Below are 23303 nucleotides of genomic sequence, written 5' to 3'. Positions count from 1 at the left end.
CGTCATGCAATGAGATTATGATATAGGAGCTATGGACTTTTCTTTAGGTGTTCTATTTGGGGTTCATTTGGTTCAACCATTATTGTTGAATGAGTTATTGTCGATAAAGAAATCCCTAGTTTAAGAAAAAAGATTAAATAAATTAATAAAAAATTGAAAATTTAAAATATTATGTATTCCAATGATATTAAAAGGTAGTTTCTCGTTTCAATTTGCTGGGTAATGGGTTATTTAAGTACTTTCATTGTCAACAAATCCCCCAAGTAGTTAATATGATTGGTTTCAAACTATTCTTTTTTTTATTTTTTTCATGGTATTAAAGAAATACATATGTATCATTTTTTAGTTAACTACTAATTTATTTAATTCAATAAGAGTAAAATAGAGTAATTCCGCTTCAATTTGTTGGGTTATTATTTGAGTACTCTCTTTGTCAACCAATCCCCAAGTAGTTAATATAATTAGCTTCAAATTATTTTAAATTTTTTTTTCATAGTATTAATAAAATACTTGGTAAATAAATATATAAGTACTATAACTTTGATATTTAAATACAAGATATTGTAAAAATAAGATAATGGACAATGTAATGAATATCAATTGATAAATTTGAATGTAAAGAATCTTTACATGAGAGAAAATAAAGACAATATAACTAATGAAATTATTTTTCTTATTTAATTTAATTTTTTGACAATGAATAACTTTTTCAAATAAAGTTATTGTAGACACATAATTCTAAATTAAAGAAATATATATGTATCATTTTTTGTTGTAGCTACTAATTTATTTAATTTAATAAGAGTAAAATAGAGTGAGAAACTTAATTATGTCAAATTTGATTGAGATGAGGTTCGAACCTAAGACCTTTCTTATAGAAATTGATGGGTAAGTTAAAAGTTAACGGAATATTAAAGGAGAATAGAATATTTAACGGAAAACTTAACGGATAATCATAAAAGTAAGGTTAAATTAGGTAATCTCTATTAATAATATTAATCTGAATTATCTTAGCCATCTATTTGATTAAATAATTCATCTGAACCATCCATTTGATTAAATAATTTAACCGTCATTTTTCTACCCATTTTAGGCCTAACTCTCTTTGGCTCTTATTAGTATAGTAGATTATTTAATTTGAATATGTGATAAGATCATGAACTTGGACGTAATGGTGGCTAGATACATTCTGGATAAATATTCATATTATCCTAAATAGTACTACGTAATTGATAATATAAGGATAATATTGAAGAGTTTGAAGCCCAGCGAAAGTCTCTCATATTCTCCCCTATAAATAGAGCCCTTCATTCATTCCAAAATCACCCTTGAGGAATTGAAGACACTTGGAGAAGCTCTGGATTGAAGCAATCAAGCAAGCTAAAGAATATCCAAGAAATCAAGTTAAGTGGATTGACGGTCAAGCAAACTAAAGTTGATTGAAGGTCAAATATTCAAGTGTTAAAGCTAAAGGTCAAATATTCAAGTGTTAAAGCTAAATCAAGTGGACTGAAGATCAAGCCAATTTGAGACCAGAAGCCATTCAACGAAGATCATTGAAGATCAAGCCGCATTCCGGAGGCCCTTTAGCTAAAATTTCAAGTCAAGTTAACCAAGCGATTGGATTTTCTTGATAAGAGCCACATTAGTCAACGTGTTGCAACTCTATTTTGTTCCCTATATATGTGATGAATTTCCACCTCTCATGGTTGATCCAAGGCTTTTATGTATAGTTATACAAACATTGAGTTAGGATTAACTTGTTTTGTATTCAATAATATTTCACATGTATGTATTTGTATTTTGGTTTTCTATAGTGATGAATGCATTTGTACTTGAAATGTGTGATTATAAGTAGACATATGGATAATGATAAAACTACTATGGAAAATTACAACCAAATAGACAATGAACATAAACCATTGTCAATTATTAATAACAATTGACTTATGATATTAGAGAAATAGCATCCGAGATTAATGATGATGTTTTCTATTTTGTAAAGCGATCTGCAAATTGTGCCGCTTATTCTGTTGCACAGTAGGCCTTTTTTGAGTCAGGTTACCCTCCTTCTTTTCTTGTAGACATTCTTTACAATTGAAAAGAAAAGAAATTTCATTATCATTTTTAATGTTTTTCCATTTTTTTCCCTACAATAATTGAGTTTCATTTGTGAATTAAGTTAGACTTCTTATGACTTTTTACTTTAAAAAAAAAAAAGTTGCCATATCTCGGCAATAGGGTGTGTGATTTAATGAATTAATCATTTATTCTCAAAATAATAATTTATGTGTGGATTCTTTCACCATACCTCAATTTTTTGTTTGCATCATGTTCTATGAATGCGGGAGTAAAAATATAAACCTAATTTTAACTTCTTGTAGCATTTATAAACTCGATTTTTTCTATCATTTAAAGACAATTTCATAATTTTATCTTAATATACAACATTTTTTAAGTGAATCTCTAAGTTGATAGTAGTTGCAATAATTTGAATCACTTCCTTTTGATGTCTCATGTGATCAACTCACCTTCACCAAGTTAATAATGTTGAGCTTTAGCAACTCATCAAATATAACCTTCCATTGCTTCTTGATGATTCAAGAACATCTATTAGCTTAGCTTCTTAGCAACTTCAATGAATATCTTAAGAAGTTGGTCATTCACATCTATCAATCTTCTCATCTTTTAAAAAGTGTTTGTATTGATCTTGGGGAGAGCTAATTTTGGTGTGGTATTGATCTTGGGGAGAGCTAATTTTGGTGTGGGACCAGAAAGGGTGAATAAACTGTTTAAATATTTACTATATTTTAAGCTATACTCTTCTATATAGCTTGACTATTTGAAAGTTCGTTTAGAAACAAATTAATTGTTTAGACTTAATTAACTTAATAATTTTGTGTAACTACCATGTAGTGTGATGGTACCATTTTAAATAGAGTTAATTCCAACAATGGTCCTCCGACTATGTTGATTTTCTAAAATTAGTCCCCGACTTTTAATTTGGACAATTTAGGTCCCTTGACTTTCAAATTCTTTCCAATGTTGGTCCTTTCGTGAAATTTTGGTTAAATTGAGGTCAAATGAAGGGGTAAACTTGTCCGTTCACATGTTTAGTGTATTATTACTCGTATTTCTCATATCCTATACGCTGTATATGTGAATATAATCTCAGTCGAAGTCTCAACCGAAGCCATATAATTTCATTCGATGTCTCTTCGACTGATATTATATTCATATATATATCGCGTATAGGACAGAAGAAATACGAGTATACAAGTGAACGGACAATTTTACCCATTCATTTGACCTCAATTTAACCAAAATTTCACGAAAGGACCAACATTGGAAAGAATTTGAAAGTCAAGGGACCTAAATTGTCCAAATTAAAAGTCGGGGACTAATTTTGAAAAATCAACATAGTCGGAGGACCATTACTGGAAATAACTCATTTTAAATAAGTGGTCATAGGTATGAACTTCGATAGTGGAGGCTTAGATTCTTAATTTCTTTCATTAAGTATTTCTAAGCCCCCACTATCGAGGTTCGTACCTATATGACAATTAATTCGTTTCTAAACGATGATGAATCTCACTACTGTAGACCCAACCCAACCGTCGCCATATCCACCATCGCATATTTCACCCTCATTGTATTCTTTTTGTTTTTTTGTTTTGTTTTGTTTTTTTTTTTTTTAAATTTGATCAGAACAAAGGTCAAGCTTGAGATAATTTAGGGATTGTACCACTTCCGTGGGGAATTATCAACATCATCGCAGCTTTCGCCCTCATTATATTCTTTTTGTTTTTGTTTTTCTATTTGATCGAAACAAAGGTCAAGCTTAAGATTTGGGGATTGTACCACTTCATTGGGAAATTATAAAACATCATCACTTTTGAAGTTTGAAATAGGGTAGTTGAAGTTTAGATTAATATATTGATGTATATATGTAGATTATATGATAATCTAATTTAATGAAAAACTCAAGATCAATTAGGAATATACACAAAAATCAATCTTTATCACTAAAATCTGGGCGAACAGACTGCTCAAACTTGACATCCATTAACACACCGTCCATAACATGAACAATAGTCTTTCTTCTGTTTAAATCCACCATCTACAATCGAATTCCATTGATCTCCAACGAACCCTTCGAATCCTTCATACCAACAAAGTGAAACTAGGCAACGAACCATAATTAATCTCCTCCCCATAAACCACATTTTCCAAATAAATCATCATCGGCAGGGTTGAAAGCGACATCACGCGAGTAAGTACCGCATACGTATCATCCACCTTCGCTTCTGTCAAACTGTTGCGGCGTATGAACAAATGGATTAACCAACAACAAAGTTGATGATTGGGTCTTTATTTTCTTTGTGTTCTTGAGCAACTAATAACCTAGAAGATCTATGGTGTCGTACTGTCGTTTGTGGCCAAAAACAAAACAAAAAACAAAAAACAAAACAAAAAAAAAAACAAAACAAAACAAAATTTGTCAACAATGGATGATTGGCTTTGATCGGAGACAATTTGAGTTTGATTGGGTTTAAAAGTCAACAATGAAGGTGACAAATTACTAAATCAGCAAATTTATTTTGATTTAATTCCATGTCAGCATATATTGTAGTAGGTTGCCTAGGCAAAACTTGGAAAAATGCTAAGTGAAAGAAATTTTGGGAGTTAATGTGTCAAATTATATCTTATTTTAGTGCAAGGTAAGAATTGAACACTCGTGAGTAGTAAATGAGCCTATTTGACCATTCTACCTTTTTTATTATTATTATGTGGACTCGAGTTCACCTTGCAAGGTGGACCCGAATTTTGAATGTTCACAATTTACCTTTTAAAAATTCACAATTTGTATACTACAAACACAATGTGAATGTTCAAAATTACATACTAAATGTTCACAATTTACCTTTTAAAATTTCATAATTTGTAATATTACGAACACATAATGTTAACATTCACAACTTTTTACTTAGAAACACAATTTATATTCTAAAAATTCACAATTCCAACCAAGAGTGACAATGGATCACTGATATAAAGTTAATTTTTAGTATATTTATTGTTCATTTTTAAAAGTTCATTTATAGTATACTGAATGTTTATTATTTGGTAAACTATAAATCTATAAATAAACCTTTAGTACATTAATAATGAACTTTCAGTATATTAAAAATGAATATTTATTAATAGTTCACATTACACTATCGACAATGGTCCATAGTATAATCACGAATTATACTGTGGACCATGGTCCAAAACGGTGCCGTTTCTTTTCATGAAAAGAAACTGACATTCGTCCATGCCGTTAGGAGTTAAGTAGTTCTATATTAGTGTAACATATTCAGTTTCATTTTACATACACTGCAATTTTCTTTAAAAACAACTACAATTTCTTTTCGATATAACTACAGTTTCATTCGACATTATACACTCAAATATGTGAAATTATTATTCAGTTTCATTTTATATACACTGTGATTTTCTTTCAATACAATTACAATTTATTTTCGATATATCTACAGTTTCATTCGACATTATACACTCAAATATGTGAAACTGGTATTCAGTTTCATTTTATATACACGGTAGCTTCCTTTCAACACAACTAAAGTATCATTTCAATATAACTACAGTTTCATTGGACAATATACATTCAAATATGTGAAACTGTTATTCAATTTCATTTTATATACATTACAGTTTTCTTTCAACACAATTACAATTTCATTTTGATATAACTACAATTTCATTTGATAATATAAAAATAAATGTGAAGCAATATCTTTTGAGATAAACTGTAATTTCATTTACGGAACTCAATTAACATGTGACGACAACCGTTTATTTACTTAAAGAAACGGTGTTGTTTTTGGACCATGTTCCACGATATAACAATTGTAGTATAATTTGTTGAATTATGCTTCACTTAATCACTCATTCCGAGGCTTAATTAACTCAATAGTCAATAATTGTTTGGATAATTGATGGTCGGGCAATTTAAATTTGAACTTAATTAACTCAATAATTGTTTGGACCAGTTAATATAAAATAAATTACTTTAATTAAGAAATCAAACTAATCAAATATTATTTGATAATTTTAATTAGCCCAAGCAAATAAAATATTAGTCTAATTAAAATAAGTAAGTCAACATTTAATTTTAAAATGAGGTCCAATAATAATAATAATAAATTATCAACTCATTTATCATTTTTAAGTTTTCATCTTCTACAAACATTAAGGCAAAAGGCCAAAGCATAATAATGTAATATCAGCACAGAAGATAAATATTATATTTACAAAAATGGACAACAAAATAGCCAAAAATGCAATTCATAGATTTATCTATTTGTTTGTTTACATTTGAAAGAACAAGAATTGAATCTAAAGCTGAGGTCTTTGAGGGTGCAGGGGCAGAATAGTTTAAAGAGAAGAGAACAAAATTCAAAGCAGATCAACAGACTAACAGAAAGTAGAGAGTTAGTAGCAGCAGTACCAGGTTGTTATAAAGGACTGCAGAGAGGGTTACTCCTGAGGGAGAGGAAGGAGGAGAAGGTGAAACAATGGTGGAAGTACCGTTTTCCTTGGAGCAGATATACTTGCATCGACTAGGAGGAACGACTCTGTAAACGCCGCTACTTGCTAATATGTACATGTCCTTGTTGTTATCTTCTCCAAACGAGAAAATGTAGCCCAGAGCAGGAACTGAGCTTCCCGGAACTAAGGTACAGTTGATTGGAGAATCGCGAGAACAGGAAAAAGGGATCTCGCTGGTGTTGAAGACTCCACTGCCCCGGGGATTTTCAGTGCCTGCCCATATACCACCTGCGTAAAGATCTGCATACAGATACCTGCCAAATTTATTCACATGATTATGCTTTCACAGAATATGTTCTATTGGTAATCTGTAACGGATTGATTTTGATATACTTACCTTCCATACATGCAAGGATCGGTTGTGGAACGATAGAAGTATCCACCAGTGATTGATGCAGAACCTTCATTGTTATGTACTTCAGAGTGATTGTATCCCATTACTGGAAACAGTGGATTTATAGAGTTGGCAGATGTATTTCCTCCAGGTGACTTTGGAGGAGTGTATGGATACTGGCCCTCGTAAACACGCCACCCATAATTCCCACCCTTCGTGATGATATTTACCTCTTCATATCGATCCTACAGGATGACCATAAGGGTAAGAGTTCAAATTAATCAAATGATACCGGGCCAGGGAGAAAAAGCTATGCTTCAGTAAAAACTTGAAAGAACTTAAGTAATGCAACAATACGATATTTTTTTTGGAGTTCAAGATTATGTGTCTGAAAGTTTGGTAAAATACCTGCCCAACATCTGCACACATGAAGTAGGATGGCCTTGATGAATCAAAACTACACCGCCAAGGATTTCGTAGTCCTAGGGCCCATATTTCTGGCTGCAGTTCTTTGTCTTCAGCATAAGGATTATCCTTGGGGATAGAATAATTTCCCCATAGACCAAGTTTCATGACTTCTGTTGCACCTGGAAAAAGGACAGATTTGAATTTATGTTTAAACCTATCAGTAGTTTAATTTACAGTAAATTGGAACAGAAGTAAAAAAATTTGCCCTCATTTTCTTTTTGTTTGATTGTTCAAGCGAAGAAATTATGAAAAGGTTAGGAGGCTGCAAGTCAATCCAGAAACCCCTGATATTTTGGCAGTACGTACACTTGTTCATTGTACAAAGTTCAGCCTGGCGGGCTAGTATATCATTAAACAAACATCCACATCATCTTGATACCTATATAAATGTAAAAAATAACAAAGCACTTTGGAGCAATCCATGCTTTTTTTTTTCTTTTTTTTTTTTTTTTTTTGGTTTTCAGGTAAAGATCAAGTGCCCGGTAGTTATTTATCTGGATAATCAACTAGAGAGCAGAACTCTGTATTCTTATATTTAATGTGTATAATGTTTGAGATGATGGTGTCCTGGTGAGTAGAGAGATCATGAAGATAATAATAAATTTGGATTAGATCATCATGGATGGACCGATGGAGTAATGAATTTGGAAAAGATAAATTGAATGACAACTTACTTGGTATAGTATCAATATCAAGCCTGATAATCTTTCCCAGCAGTGTATTTTTGTTTTGGGCAAAGTTGTATGGATCCCCCAAACCTCCACCATCCCCCATACTGAAGTACAAATATCCATCTGTAGGTCCAAAAAGAATCTGGCCTCCATGATGAGACAAAAATGGAAGGCCCATTGTAAATATCCTTCTCACTTCTTTGGCATTAGCAATTTTTGCCTGAAAGAAAATGAAAAGGCATTTAAGATCACACACAGAAATTGGGAGGGAGCAAAAACTACTATCTAAAGTGACGATGAACACCTGTGAAGGTTGCGATGATGTCCCATTAACTGTAAATTCAGCTATTACAGCTTGGTACTGGCATGGTTGGGCACCGCTATCTGGAGGAAGTTTTGAAGGGTCACAGTTTACGTCTGAGTTACAAGCGCATCTTCCTCCACATCCAGGCGACTGTTGCTTATCACAGTTGAATGAAACAAAGAGCCGTCCATTTTGGGAGAATTTGGGATGAAACGCAATGCCCATCATTCCTAATTCAGAATTGAAGTAAACTTGGTCACTTATATCCAGAAAAGGACTCGCTTCATCAAGCTCTAATAAGCCTCCTGAATCAACTTTGGGAATGGTAGCTAACCAAATTTTTCCTTGCTGGCTAGCAAAAAAGGCACGATTCGAGCCATCGGGGTGAGCAGCCATATCAAGGTAAGACCCATTTGCTATTCTCTCAAGGCACAGCCCACTTGGAGGACTTGGAGGCTCAGTGCTATTTAGAATGATTGATCCACCGTCAAAGCATAGTGATTCATCAACAGAGGCTCCTCCAAACGCATGGCAGAAATCGGTTTCTGACTTCCAGAAATCTCTTAGTTTTGTAAAATTAGATACTAGAGGTGATGGATTTCGACCCTTTAAGGAAGCAGCAAATGGTGAGTTCATTACAGAAACATTTTGGCATGAATTCCATACTTCTGAACAAAAGTTGCTTGCATCTTGGCTAGTTTTATTTGAGGTTCCTGAAGATGAGGAATTGCAGAGAATAGGAACTTGTCGAGGAAAAGAACTAATTTTGTAAAGCTCTGCCGAAAATTTGTTGCATTCCTAAAAAAGGTAGAAGATAGATCAGTACACGCAGAACCAATTTCCATATAAACTGCATATATTCATTCAATACAACTAAGCTGTGTTAAATCAAGTTTGATATTAATGAATTGTTCATTCAATATTAACAAGCAGACTGCAAAAAAGAATAACTAAAGTATATTTTTCTTCACTTTGACGAGTTATATGTTCTATTTTCAAGTTTCTTGCTTTGTTCGTATATGCTAATGATGCGTTCGCAATATGTGACAGTGAGAATAGAAACCACAAAACAAAAACAAAGAAAGGAGACATGGACGAGCAGGAGCGCCAGTAAAACAAATGCCAAAACCCAATCCATTTGCATTAATAACAAGATTTCGTTGCCAGAAGAGAACATGTGAATTGATTTTTCCTACTTTCCGAATTCTTCTATAGTTAACTAAGAAGAATTGACTAAGCTAAGTGTTGGTTAACTCTACATTTCTCATTGGTAGAGTTGACTAAGCTAAGAAAAGTTCTGCTCTAAATAATTGGACACAATTAATCAGTGTGTTTTGGGCAATGACTAAAATTCAGGCCATGATACCAGACTTTCAACAGGCATCAACAAATGCATATAGTTTAGAAACTCGATTCATACCGCGCATAGAATAGATTTAAAAATAGCAGCACAGACAGAATCTGAGATGTTCATTGCCTGAAACTGCTTGTGGAGGCGCGAGTCATCAGCAGAGGTGCAGCATGAAGGTCCACTATAAGTGCAGAACTCCAGAGGGGAGTTTTGGGCAAATGGAGGCCCTACAACACATCAAACATTGAGATTATAATGCAGGGAGATGAAAGATGCAAACACAACATCTATCATTCCTCAGTGTGAAGTTCACAAAATTTTAATAAAACAGTGGAACACTCACTTGAATTTGTGCATAAAGGAAATGGAGCAGCAGGGCGAAGAAGCTGCAGTGAGTTCAGAAGAAGTATGAAGAGAATACCTCTCATAACTGCTCAACTATGAAAGAAAAGATTATATGCAGATCATATTCTTCCTTCTGTTTCGCATATTGTCAAACACCTTGCAAACAACTTTCTTCTTGGTCCTACCATCTCCCCAATCTCTACGTGAACTCAAACACTTCCCAATAAGGACTTTTTTCTTTCTTCTTCTTCTTCTTTGTTTTTTCCCCTTTATTTTTTTCTGTCATTATCAGCCTATCAGAGTATCAGTTGTATCATGTATGATATACTCCGTAATAAGTTCTTTCAATACAGATTTAACTCACTGATTCAATAGGCAGTATTTGAAAAAGAGACTAAGGTTTAAAACTCAGCTACATCAGTGTAGAGATTATGTTCAAAGTGAACAGATCCCTTACACATTGACATTTGGTATGTCTTTACATTGTCCCCTTAGAGTTGAGATTCAATCTTTTAGAAAAAAGTAACACTTGTATAAGGTTTCACGAGTCTTAATTCTTGAGACGGGTTTGATCTTTAATTAATGAATCAAATTTTTATTAATAAATTAAGTATATATTATAGATTTACAGGTGACATTTGAAATTTTATTCTGTCAAATTGGGGTCGGGAGTTGGGACATCAAGTGGGCAGTGTACATAAATAGTTGACTATAGAATTCACATATTTAAATTTGGAATAAAAAAATATACTTTTGGTTGTTGGGAAGAAGAATAAAAGCGTAGAAATTCTAAATCAAAATCCTAGTAAAGCATGACATGTGAATGGAACCCACTAGAAACTGACAAACCATTACTCTAATCAGGCTTCAAAGTAAATCATTCATTTAATTTTAGAATTTATTAGGAAACCAAGAAAATAACTTAACAAAATATTTTTATTTCTTGTTTTCATTTATCGAACGCATTCTAAAAAACTATATTTGTATATTTAGTTCATTTTATGACAAATAAAATGAATTGTATAATTAAAATTTTAATTGTTAACTAAAAAGATTTAACAATAACTATGTTTTACCCAATTGTTTTTCTTCCAAATAACAAACAAAATATTAGAAAAACGGATTGAAAAAAAAAAAAGAAGAAAAAGATTACTGGTTTCCGATCAAAAAACCAATACAACGGAAACTGGCGCATTGGCACATTGGCATAATGAACAGTGACCTTAATACTTTTATTTAATAATACATGGACTAAATTGACCAATTTAATAGTACAAGACTAAATTGAACATCTCACAATAATACAGGAACTAACTGAGTGCTTAAACCGCTAAGTAAATATAGAGGAAAAGAAAAAACTTCTAACCCCATCCAGTCTAGAGAAACTGGCAACCTGATACATAATAATCACCTATATAATACACAATAATCCTTTACAAGAGTAAAAGCCTTGCACAATGAAGAAATGTCACCTCATCACTGTGATAAAGGCCAAGCTGAAGCAGCTAAATGTGCTTCAGACACAGAGGGCAAAGTTGCATTTCTCGGTCCCAAAAACCCGAATTTGCTCAAGAATGAACGTACGGTCAGCCCCAAAATGTTTTCTCTCCAATCCGATGATCTACAAAGTGAGTTAAAGCAGTACGTCGCCATTAGGTAAGCGGAATAACAATAACAAGATACAGATGACATAATCATCAAATTTCTCAATATAGGTAAGCGGAATCACAAGCTACACAGGCGTTTATAATCAACAAGTTACTCACGATATGTAAAGCAAGTGAGAAATATGGGACTAACCGAACCAAATATGAGTCTTTTGTCAGTTGGGATGTGCCAGTCTTGTAACATTTCTATAGAAGTTCCTAGTCCGGAAGAACAAGGCCAAGGCAACAAGAGCGCCCGAGAAAGTGGTGGCTGCCATAATGAAAGAGGACAACATGAAGCAATGTGTCCCAGTGCAGATGTTCAGTTCACCCGATGCTGCTTCTTTGTCATAGAAATATCCAACCACTCTCACGGAAAGAATATAAGTTGCAATAGGGCCTGCTATTGTTATCGTATTGAATATTGTTCCCATATGTACTACACCAAATATTTCAGAAACGATTGTTGGCATTAGTGACCATTGTGATCCATAACATATACCCACCAAAATGGAGCCAGCGTATAGACCACCAGGCAGACCTAAAGCAATCACAATATAGCCAATGCTCATAAGAGCAAGAGTAATGACGATAAATAATGGTCTTGACCATCCAAGTACATAGAGGAAATAATCTGAAACATAACCAGCTCCGAAACGGCCTAGAAAATTCCAGATACTCCATAAAGATACCAAAGTATCTATCTCTAAGCTTCCATAACCAAGAGACTCTCCAATTTGGCTCATGTTATTCACTGTCGTCAATCCTGAGCCCATACCACAGGCAGTGGTGAAAAACAAAAACCAGAAACTACTTGTGCACATTGCCTGAAAAGGATTCAGGTTCTCTCCAGATTCTGGGGTCTTCCTCTCATCTGTATCTCCCGCTTGATCAGAACTCTCAGGCAACTGATGGTACTCAGTAGGATCTTGTCCAATGTTGACAGTGTGAACATGGGATCTGTTTTGCTCATCCATAACTGGGTTTTGTTCGAGTAGGAATTTTATAATTCTATAAGATTTCTCCTTGTAGGCTCCAATTGCAACAAAAATAGGAGAAAGTAGCAACAAAATGAGCACCAAAAATGTAGCGATTCGTGCTGATAGATCAAAAGAGAATATGCTTTCAACAATTATAACAGTTGCGAGATAAGCAGCTAGGATCAGAGCAACAAAAGAGAAACCATTCAGATGCTTCTTCTCATCCTCTTCAGTTGTTTCACAAATCCTAACGAGCCACATGAATAGCAAAGAACTGCTGGATGGCAAAATCGCCAACAACAGAAGATATGAAGTAGGCTTGTTCTTAAGCATTGTCCGATATACTTGGATTAATATTGCTCCACTCAACCCAAGGAAACCCTAAAGTAGCAGAGAGTAAAAAAAGGAAGAGAAAAAAATAGGATATTGAATTTCAAGGCTCAAGCTAAAATATGTCACAAAAAGAATTGTATTCATTTTATGCACTAAAATTTAGGATTCAAATTGTTAAACAATGAAATACCTAGCAAACTAAGTAGTATTCGTATATATTGTGTGTTTATATGTACAAGAGAGTAGAGCTATTTATACAAGTGCAGAACTAACCCTAGCCACATATTCCTAACACTAAAACCTAGGACTAAGAATAGATTTCTCATCTAACACCCTATATCTCTAATGTTAATAACTAAAATGGGGAGAAAAGCTTAAGTGTGGGCAGTAGCTAAAAGACTTATATTTCTGTGTTCTCTGATTTCTGTCTCTACATTAGCTAGCTGATACATCTTTATATATACATGAGAGAAGACAAGCTTCCTCAAATTCTGCACTATTTTTATGCTGCCTAACTACACTTTTCTGCTGCCTAACTTTGCTGCTGCCAAAGTCTAACTTTGCTGCTGCACTTTTCTGCTAACATTGCTGCTGGCCTGCTGCCCAAGTCTAATTTTGCTGCTGCACTTTTCTGCTAACTTTACTGCTGCCTATAACACTAATATACTACACAACACTACTGCACACTACTACTTTACTGACATCCCCCCTCAAATTGATGCGGGTAAGTCTATCAGCATCAATTTGCTATTGAGAAACTTGTGTCTTTGGCGTATTAAATCTTTTGTAAAGACATCAGCTACTTGTAGATCAGTAGTAAGATGAGGTAGAGTGATAACACCTCGAATAAACGCCTCCTCGTCACCAAACATGTCAATGTCTTTCTAGTTTACCACGAAGCCTACTATCATTCGGTCACCAAGATTGTCAACACGACCACGAAGTCTACTATCATTCGGCCACCAAGATTGTTAACACGACCACGAAGCCTACTATCATTCGGCCACCAAGATTGTCCACGAAGCCTACTATCATTCGGCTACCAAGATTGTCAACTCGACCACGAAGCCTACTATCATTCGGCCAAAACTTTATGCTATTTTTCTTCTCCGATGACGGATTGCCATTTTCGCCATCCCAATTAAACACCACAACGCACCTCTCACTTACTCCATAGCATGACTCTAAATATGAGACGGATCCCATGACTCAAACAACACAAACTAAACTTAAGACCAAATTAAAACAATCCCACAAATTAAACCAAACAAAACAATCTACTGCCCCTCCCTTTTTTTTTTTTTTTTTTACATTAACTAAAAACAACACAAAACCCAAAACATGCTGCCCAACAAACCTACTGCAAATAGTTCCTCCCTCCTTATAACACTTCCCACATCAAAAACACCTATTACTTCCTCATCTACAACCATAGCAGCCGGAAAGCCACTACTGCATCGGCTGCCGGGAGCTCTGCTGCCAGGAGCGTTCTGCTGCGCAGGAAATGAAAAAGAGAGATGAAGCATCGGAGAGGAGGTCGCCGGAGAAGAGGATTCCAAGGTCACTGGAAATGACCCAGCTGCGCCACTGCTCGACAAGCTGGTTCGTCACTGCTGATCCAGGTTTGCTGGTTCGCCGTAGAAGAACAGGGAGAGAAAGAGAGACGAAGCTTCTAAAGCTGATGAAGACTCGCCCAAGTGACACCATCAGGAAATGGGCTCATCAAAACGAGACGAACGAGACAAATTTCTGCCAGAAATGGCCTCACGCGCCGTCACGCACCGGCGAGCGGTTGCCGGAGCTCCGGCCGACGGTGGCGCGTGGCGGCGCGTGGAGGCTCCGTTCGCCGCGAAACTTCTGCCGGTTGCTCGCCTCTTTGTGCCGATCAATGCCCAGTAGGCTCTGATACCATGTTAATAACTAAAATGGGGAGAAAAGCTTAAGTGTGGGCAGTAGCTAAAAGACTTATATTTCTGTGTTCTCTGATTTCTGTCCCTACATTAGCTAGCTGATACATCTTTATATATACATGAGAGAAGACAAGCTTCCTCAAATTCTGCACTATTTTTATGCTGCCTAACTACACTTTTCTGCTGCCTAACTTTGCTGCTGCACTTTTCTGCTAACATTGCTGCTGGCCTGCTGCCCAAGTCTAATTTTGCTGCTGCACTTTTCTGCTAACTTTACTGCTGCCTATAACACTAATATACTACACAACACTACTGCACACTACTACTTTACTGACATCCCCCCTCAAATTGATGCGGGTAAGTCTATCAGCATCAATTTGCTATTGAGAAACTTGTGTCTTTGGCGTATTAAATCTTTTGTAAAGACATCAGCTACTTGTAGATCAGTAGTAAGATGAGGTAGAGTGATAACACCTCGAATAAACGCCTCCTCGTCACCAAACATGTCAATGTCTTTCTAGTTTACCACGAAGCCTACTATCATTCGGTCACCAAGATTGTCAACACGACCACGAAGTCTACTATCATTCGGCCACCAAGATTGTTAACACGACCACGAAGCCTACTATCATTCGGCCACCAAGATTGTCCACGAAGCCTACTATCATTCGGCTACCAAGATTGTCAACACGACCTCGAAGCCTACTATCATTCGGCCACCAAGGTTGTCAACTCGACTACGAAGCCTACTATCATTCGGCTACCAAGATTGTCAACACGACCTCGAAGCCTACTATCATTCGGCTACCAAGATTGTCAACTCGACCACGAAGCCTACTATCATTCGGCCAAAACTTTATGCTATTTTTCTTCTCCGATGACGGATTGCCATTTTCGCCATCCCAATTAAACACCACAACGCACCTCTCACTTACTCCATAGCATGACTCTAAATATGAGACGGATCCCATGACTCAAACAACACAAACTAAACTTAAGACCAAATTAAAACAATCCCATAAATTAAACCAAACAAAACAATCTACTGCCCCTCCTTTTTTTTTTTTTTTACATTAACTAAAAACAACACAAAACCCAAAACATGCTGCCCAACAAACCTACTGCAAATAGTTCCTCCCTCCTTATAACACTTCCAACATCAAAAACACCTATTACTTCCTCATCTACAACCATAGCAGCCGGAAAGCCACTACTGCATCTGCTGCCGGGAGCTCTGCTGCCAGGAGCGTTCTGCTGCGCAGGAAATGAAAAAGAGAGATGAAGCATCGGAGAGGAGGTCGCCGGAGAAGAGGATTCCAAGGTCACTGGAAATGACCCAGCTGCGCCACTGCTCGACAAGCTGGTTCGTCACTGCTGATCCAGGTTTGCTGGTTCGCCGTAGAAGAACAGGGAGAGAAAGAGAGACGAAGCTTCTAAAGCTGATGAAGACTCGCCCAAGTGACACCATCAGGAAATGGGCTCATCAAAACGAGACGAACGAGACAAATTTCTGCCAGAAATGGCCTCACGCGCCGTCACGCACCGGCGAGCGGTTGCCGGAGCTCCGGCCGACGGTGGCGCGTGGCGGCGCGTGGAGGCTCCGTTCGCCGCGAAACTTCTGCCGGTTGCTCGCCTCTTTGTGCCGATCAATGCCCAGTAGGCTCTGATACCATGTTAATAACTAAAATGGGGAGAAAAGCTTAAGTGTGGGCAGTAGCTAAAAGACTTATATTTCTGTGTTCTCTGATTTCTGTCTCTACATTAGCTAGCTGATACATCTTTATATATACATGAGAGAAGACAAGCTTCCTCAAATTCTGCACTATTTTTATGCTGCCTAACTACACTTTTCTGCTGCCTAACTTTGCTGCTGCCAAAGTCTAACTTTGCTGCTGCACTTTTCTGCTAACATTGCTGCTGCACTTTTCTGCTAACTTTACTGCTGCCTATAACACTAATATACTACACAACACTACTGCACACTACTACTTTACTGACATCTAACACCCCCCCCCCCCTCAAGTTGGAGCATAGATTTCAATCATGCCCAATTTGTTACATATGTATCACATGAACCATAAGACTCCACATCTAGAACCATAAGTCTTGAACCACTTGAACCTTCGAACCATGTTGTGCCACGTCAGTCCACAATGCACCTTATCGCACCAACAAAGCTACAAACCAGACCAAACACCACAACCACAGCGCACCTGCCTCACACCCCGCACCCTTATCACCGCTGCCTAACACCACAGCACACCTGCCTCTCACTCCACAAACCCTTATCACCGCTGCCTAACACCAGTGTTTTCCCATTTTCTTGTTGCGTGCACACAAACTGGTTCCTCCTGAACCATACTTCTTCAGCCGTTGGCCTTCCACAATAGCCACGACATATGCCAAGTCCACACCACCCCTGGCACCTATGTTGCCCATCACCGCAACACCCCTGTACAAGAACTGCCTCCAACTCTCACACCTTGGCACTGCTCCAAATATGATACTAACATCATATTAAATTAACTTAAACAAGCGACAAAAAACACGATAAACCAAACACAAATCCGCAAGACATATTAATATGATAAACCAAACAACTCAAAACAAAAACCTACTGCCTAATTATTCCCCTTATCAACTTTATCAGCTTCATAATCCAACACAAACCGATTCACCCTCGCTGCCTGGAGTGCCTGCAACTCCGTCTCCAGAACAACGCTGCCGAAGTTTGATCCAACCTAGGCCATCGCACACTGTCCATCATCAACTGTCAGCCACCACCAATTCCACACCGCCGGCCATAACTCAGCTCGTCGAAGGTGAAAGAGAGACGAAGCTGATGACAACGCGCACCAATGACACCACGAGGTAATGGGCTCATCAGGACGAGCCGGGGAAGACAATTTTATGCCGGAAAGGTCACTGAAAAAGCCTCACGCGCCTCCACACGCCCGTGGTCACCGGAGCTCCAGTCAGCGGCGTCGCCTCCTTGCGCAGATCAATGCCCACTGGGCTCTGATACCATATTAAACAATGAAATACCTAGCAAACTAAGTAGTATTCGTATATATTCTGTGTTTATATGTACAGGAGAGTAGAGTTATTTATACAAGTGTGGAACTAACCCTAGCCACAGATTCCTAACACTAAAACCTAGGGCTAAGAGTAGATTTCTCAACTAACACCCTATATCTCTAACATAAATGTTCTGTATTTTCTCTTTCCAACTATGATTCTTGTTTGATCTATTTAATTCTATTCAAAACAAAGCAGTAACCAGACAGAAGACAACTTGAGGTTTAACACTTGTGTCAAGTTGTCAGCAATATGTTTTCCTTTGGGATCTTTTAACCATCATGTTAGAGACATAGGGTGTAAGTTGAGAAATCTACTCTTAGCCCTAGGTTTTAGTGTTAGGAATCTGTGGCTAGGGTTAGTTCTACACTTGTATAAATAGCTCTACTCTTCCTATACATAGGAAAAGAACATATATACGAATACTAGTTGTTTTCTAGGTATTCTATTGTTTAACATGGTATCAGAGCCTACTGGGCATTGATCGGCGTAAGGAGGCGAGCAACTGGTAGAAGTTTCGCGGCGAATGGAGCCTCCACGCGCCTCCGTCGACCACGCCCCGGCGCGTGGGGCCATTTCCGGCGAGGTTTTCGGCAGAAATTTGTCTCGTTCATCTCGTTTTGATGAGCGCATTTCCTAGTAGTGTCACTTGTGCGAGTCTTGATCAGCTTTCGAAGCTTCGTCTCTCTTTCTCTCCATCTGTTCTTCTCGGGCGAACCAACAAACCTGGATCAGCAACGACAAACCAGCTTGTCGAGCAGTGGCGCAGCTGGGTCATTTCCAGTGACCTTGGACTCCTATTCTCCGGCGACCTCCTCTCCGATGCTTCACCTCTCTCTCTTTCATTTTCGGCGCAACAGAATGCTCCTGGCAGCCTGCGGTAGTGGTAGCTGGCGAGGATTTCCAGCAGTGGACAGTGGTTGGTGATGACCGCCAGATGCTATGGTTGTAGATGATGAAGTAATGGTGTCGTCGATGTTGGAGTGTTGAAAATGAGAGTGATTGGGCAGTAGGTTTATGGTGTGGCTGCTGGGATGAGAGTTGATAAATAATTAGGCAGTAGGTGTTTTGAGTTGTTTAGTTTATCGTGTCAATAAGTCTTGAGGGCTTGTGTTTGGTTTATCATTTTGTTGCCGCTTGTTTAAGTTAATTTAATATGAGCCTATGAGGTTAGTATCATATTTGGAGCAGTGCTAAGGTGTGAGAGTTGGAGGCCGTCCGTGTACAGGGGTGTTGCAGTGATGGGCAGCACAGGTGCCAGGGGTGGTGTGGACCTGGCATATGTCGCGGCTATTGTGAAAGGCTGACGGCTGAAGAAGAATGGTTCAGGAGAAACCAGTTTGTGTGCACGCAACAATAAAACGGGAAAACACTGGTGTTAGGCAGTGGTGATAAGGGTCTGTGGAGTGAGAGGCCGGTGGGATGCGGTGTTAAGCAGCGGTGATAAGGGTGTGGGGTGTGAGAGGCAGGTGCGCTGTGGTTGTGGTGTTTGGCCTGGTTTGTAGCTTTTTAGAATCTTTGTTGGTGCGTGCATTGTGGACTGACTTGGCACAGCATGTTTCGAAGGTTTAAGTGGTTCAAGACTTATGGTTCTAGACATGAAGTCTTATGGTTCATGTGATACATCTGTAACAAGTTGGGTATGATTGAAATCTATGCTCCAACTTGAGGGAGGTGTTAGAGATATAGGGTGTTAGTTGAGAGATCTACTCTTAGCCCTAGGTTTTAGTGTTAGGAATCTGTGGCTAGGGTTAGTTCTACACTTATAAATAGCTCTACTCTTCCTGTACATCGGAAGAGAACATATATACGAATACTAGTTGAGTTTTCTAGGTATTCTATTGTTTAACACATAAGATGTACACTTAAAATGATAATTCAAAAAATGCATTTCAACTCTTGAAACTTATTGAAATCCTACTGAAATCTGAATCCACACATCAAATATACCATAAACTGCCAAAGTTTAAACCTTAGAGAGAGAGAGAGAGAGAGAGAGAGAGAGAGAGAGAGATTCAGGCACAATAGGCCATCAGAAACTGCTCTTTGAACTAAAATGAAATCTTGACTATTATTGAACCTATGCGCTATGCCCTAGGGCTAATAAATAGAGTATGCCTCTTCTAGCAATGCAATGGCTGGTTATAATCAGTCATAAACGGTCTTACTAAAGTCTGCAATGTGCAAATCAATTCACAACATTTACTTTCCCAGTCAACTAATGGTGTGTTAGAAGTTCATCTCTCATCACAATCGTGAACTCACTGGGATTTCAGTGCTAATTAGTAATTCTGAAATGCTCTCTAGAATATAAAGAATGCATTTACACTGGCAGGTGTAACCTTGGGGCATGGAGGTGCTAGATTCAAGCCTCTTAACCAAGTTTTCATGATCTAATCTTTACAGGCTAGGAATAAGTTTAAAAATAAATATTTTTTGACAATGTAGTAACAGGAAAAATAAATAAATTTTAAGCTCCAGAACCAATCAACACAGGAGCTATTGTACATCTGAACAGAAGTAGCTTCCTATGCTTTAACTATTGCCAATAGCCAAATAGCTTCTCCCTCTATTCGAATCTAGTCTTCAGCTTCTAGTTACACTCCAAACCTACAAAGCTACAAATCTGCTCTCGGCCTCTCTCCAGTTCGTGCATCCTATGTTTCTGAAAGTAAAAAATCCTTAGCACTGTCTGTTCACATAAATCAGGTCTAACTGCCCAAGAATTAAACCAGTATTCCACTAGAAAGCTCTTTAAAAGGCCACTGGTTTTCACAATTAAAGGCTACACCAGTCACTGGGTTCACCAAGAACGCGGGATTGACTTGTCTCAAGGGTACCACAAAAAGCACTACTACCAAGAATTTAGTTTACTTAAGAAAAAGTGCCTTGAAATCTTGTATTGGGTTTATTGCAAAATATTTTTGTTGTACAGAGACAGCTGAGGCAGCAACTTATGGGATACCTAATATAAGATTGCATATTCTCAACACAAGACATAATTCACTGGCTGGTCAAGAAACAGGATTCCAAGCAATTTCTATAATCTCGGTGCCTTCTCTAAGTTTGTCTATCATATTGGACAGTAACACATCATCCTCACTGAGTACTGGCATCTTAAGGCTTTTGTATCGATTGGAGTTAGTAACCAAAATTGTCCCTCAGCTATGTCATAATTCACAAAGTAGTCCAAAAGTATCAATTTTACCAAATTAAGTCCTCAACTATTCAATTCCTAATCAATAAGGTCCAACTATTCAATTCTTACTCAATAAGGTACTCAACGGAGGACCTTATTGAGTAAGAATTGAATAGTTTGAGTTAATTGGTAAAATTGATAATCGATGACTATTTGTGAATTATCACATAGTTGAGAGATGTTTTTGGTTATTAACTCTATCTATTGTCATTAGTGCCCAGAGCCACCTCAAAATAAAAGAGTATCCTTTCTAGCCATCAACTCATCAAATTGAAATAGGGAAATGCCCAAACACCATCAGTAAGCATTTGCTAATATACTAATGCATAATTTCAGAAAAATCATATCATCAGTACAGAACACTAAGGGCCTGTTTACTAACAGAAACTGTTTTCTCTTTTTTAATTTTTCAGTATTATTGTTAAGTAATATACCAGAGCAAAATCCCACTAGAAGCACAAACCAGCAAGCCTTTCATATAAAGATAAACTACCAGTGCAAATACTAGTTACATCATTTATACGTCCCAAAGCTATGATGACATCAACAAACATTTTCGCTACGTCAAATTTGTTAAACAATAATGCTAAGAATGTGATGTCTCAGAATTCAGATATCATCAGTCTAAACTAACACAGCACTTAAAGAATAAAGAATTGATTTTAACAATAACTAAACTTATAATAAGACTTCCAATTGGAAGTATGAATCTTTGTTTTTAAGTTGTAGGTAGGTGATTGGGTGAGAATCAAACCTTCATAATACCGACCACAGTCCCTCTATGTGTGGGGAAATTATGAACCGCAGTAACAACATTAGCGGTGTTGAAGAAGGTGGTGGCCTGAGCGGCAAGGAGCATGTAGAGGCACATGAGAAGCACGTGGGGTCTGGGAAGCAAACCCACAACGGTCAACCACATGAGGAAGTAGCCGGCGAAGCATAGAAGCGCGCCGACCAAGAGCACCACCCAGGGGCCTCCACCGCAGGCGGCGGAGTAGAGGATGCCGGAGAGTACGCCGACGTTGGCGCCGAAGTCTTTGAAAACGGAAACGGTGTCGAGGGTTGACTGATCATAGGCTTGGGATGATTTCAAGACGGAGGAGTAGATGGCGAAGGTGTAGAGAGAGCCGCTGGTGGATTGAATCCATATGCTGGCCACTGTAGCGACAAACTTGGTGCTGATTTTGGTTTTGAATCTCGGGTTGTAATCCGGGTCGAAATCCATTTCCTTCTTTTTCGTGATCAAATAATACTTTTGATTAGATTTTGGGTTTTATGGGAATGGGAATTGCAAGAGAAGAAGCATGGTGCCAGGTGCCTTTTCTATGCGAGCTGCGAGCTATGAGCCTGTGACCTCTGTCAACTTATTTCACTATGTAGCTCCACATTCATAAATGATTCACCATCTTTCTATAATGTTTTTAATGCTGTGAAGTGAGATGTTTGTTATATTGTTATTATTTCATCAATCATTTTGACAAAAAATTGTGTAAGATTGTCTCAAAAATTCTTATTTATAAGACGAATCTAATTAAGATGAAATGTAAAGTGGTTATCAGTTAACGACCACCCTAATGGGCCTAATTAGCATGTGAGAAACACATGCCCGTTGGGCAAACAAGTAAACTCCACAAAGTTGCTATCGAGGCTTTAGTTTGTCGCTTGACTTCAAAGTCATGATTGGAGACTACAATGTGGGTTCGAACTCCACTAAAAACACGTATGAGAAAAATGATCTAAAGATACTATAAGGTATGAATTGAATCCTTTAAAGCTCTACAAAGTTTATATATATATATATATATATATATATATATATATATATGCGAAGGAGCTCTAGGTAAAAAATAAGGTTAAATCTGAGACATTAGATAGCAATGACATTATGATAATTTTGTATAAGTTTTTTTTTTGGGTGCATTATTTCTCATTTTCAAGTGCATATTTTTACTTCTTCGAGTGCATATTTACTTTATTAGTTTTTCAAAAGATGAGTACATTATTTTCCTTCTTCAAGTGCATTTTTTTTTATTCAAGTATATATCAATAAATGTTAACCTCTTTGAGTG

At 37.2% G+C, this 23303-nt stretch overlaps 2 protein-coding genes across 2 annotated transcripts; both read right to left on the bottom strand.

Annotated features, from left to right (window-relative positions):
• Window positions 1-6335: 6335 nt before the first annotated feature.
• On the bottom strand, window positions 6336-10321 carry LOC116011458 (HIPL1 protein-like). Its single transcript, XM_031251023.1, has 7 exons — window positions 10087-10321; window positions 9813-9970; window positions 8393-9190; window positions 8092-8308; window positions 7358-7536; window positions 6953-7194; window positions 6336-6869 (listed from the first exon to the last, which is right to left on the bottom strand). The coding sequence occupies exons 1-7, from the start codon at window positions 10169-10171 to the stop codon at window positions 6473-6475; spliced, it is 2076 nt and encodes a 691-aa protein (XP_031106883.1). The 5' UTR covers window positions 10172-10321; the 3' UTR covers window positions 6336-6472.
• Window positions 10322-11290: 969 nt separating this feature from the next.
• On the bottom strand, window positions 11291-22589 carry LOC116011459 (protein NUCLEAR FUSION DEFECTIVE 4-like). The gene is made up of 3 exons (XM_031251024.1): window positions 21989-22589; window positions 11889-13095; window positions 11291-11709 (listed from the first exon to the last, which is right to left on the bottom strand). Exons 1-2 carry the CDS (start codon window positions 22457-22459, stop codon window positions 11911-11913), a joined length of 1656 nt encoding a protein of 551 aa, XP_031106884.1. The 5' UTR covers window positions 22460-22589; the 3' UTR covers window positions 11291-11709; window positions 11889-11910.
• Between the last annotated feature and the right edge of the window lie 714 nt (window positions 22590-23303).

The sequence above is a fragment of the Ipomoea triloba genome, chromosome 2, assembly GCF_003576645.1.
Source record: "Ipomoea triloba cultivar NCNSP0323 chromosome 2, ASM357664v1".
NCBI lineage: Eukaryota > Viridiplantae > Streptophyta > Magnoliopsida > Solanales > Convolvulaceae > Ipomoea > Ipomoea triloba.
Note: the sequence above shows the minus strand (reverse complement) of the source record. Positions and strands in the feature narration are given on the sequence as shown.

Bases quoted from the DNA above. Each gene is read 5' to 3' on its own strand.
- LOC116011458 (XM_031251023.1), bottom strand. From the start codon at position 10,171: ATGAGAGGTATTCTCTTCATACTTCTTCTGAACTCACTGCAGCTTCTT. The intron at 9,191-9,812 runs GTATGAATCGAG...TACCTTTTTTAG, and splicing joins TTAAATCTATTCTATGCGCG to GAATGCAACAAATTTTCGGC. The intron at 7,195-7,357 runs GTATTTTACCAA...GTCATCCTGTAG, and splicing joins TGTGTGCAGATGTTGGGCAG to GATCGATATGAAGAGGTAAA.
- LOC116011459 (XM_031251024.1), bottom strand. From the start codon at position 22,459: ATGGATTTCGACCCGGATTACAACCCGAGATTCAAAACCAAAATCAGC. The intron at 13,096-21,988 runs GTTTGATTCTCA...CTGCTACTTTAG, and splicing joins CTGTGGTCGGTATTATGAAG to GGTTTCCTTGGGTTGAGTGG.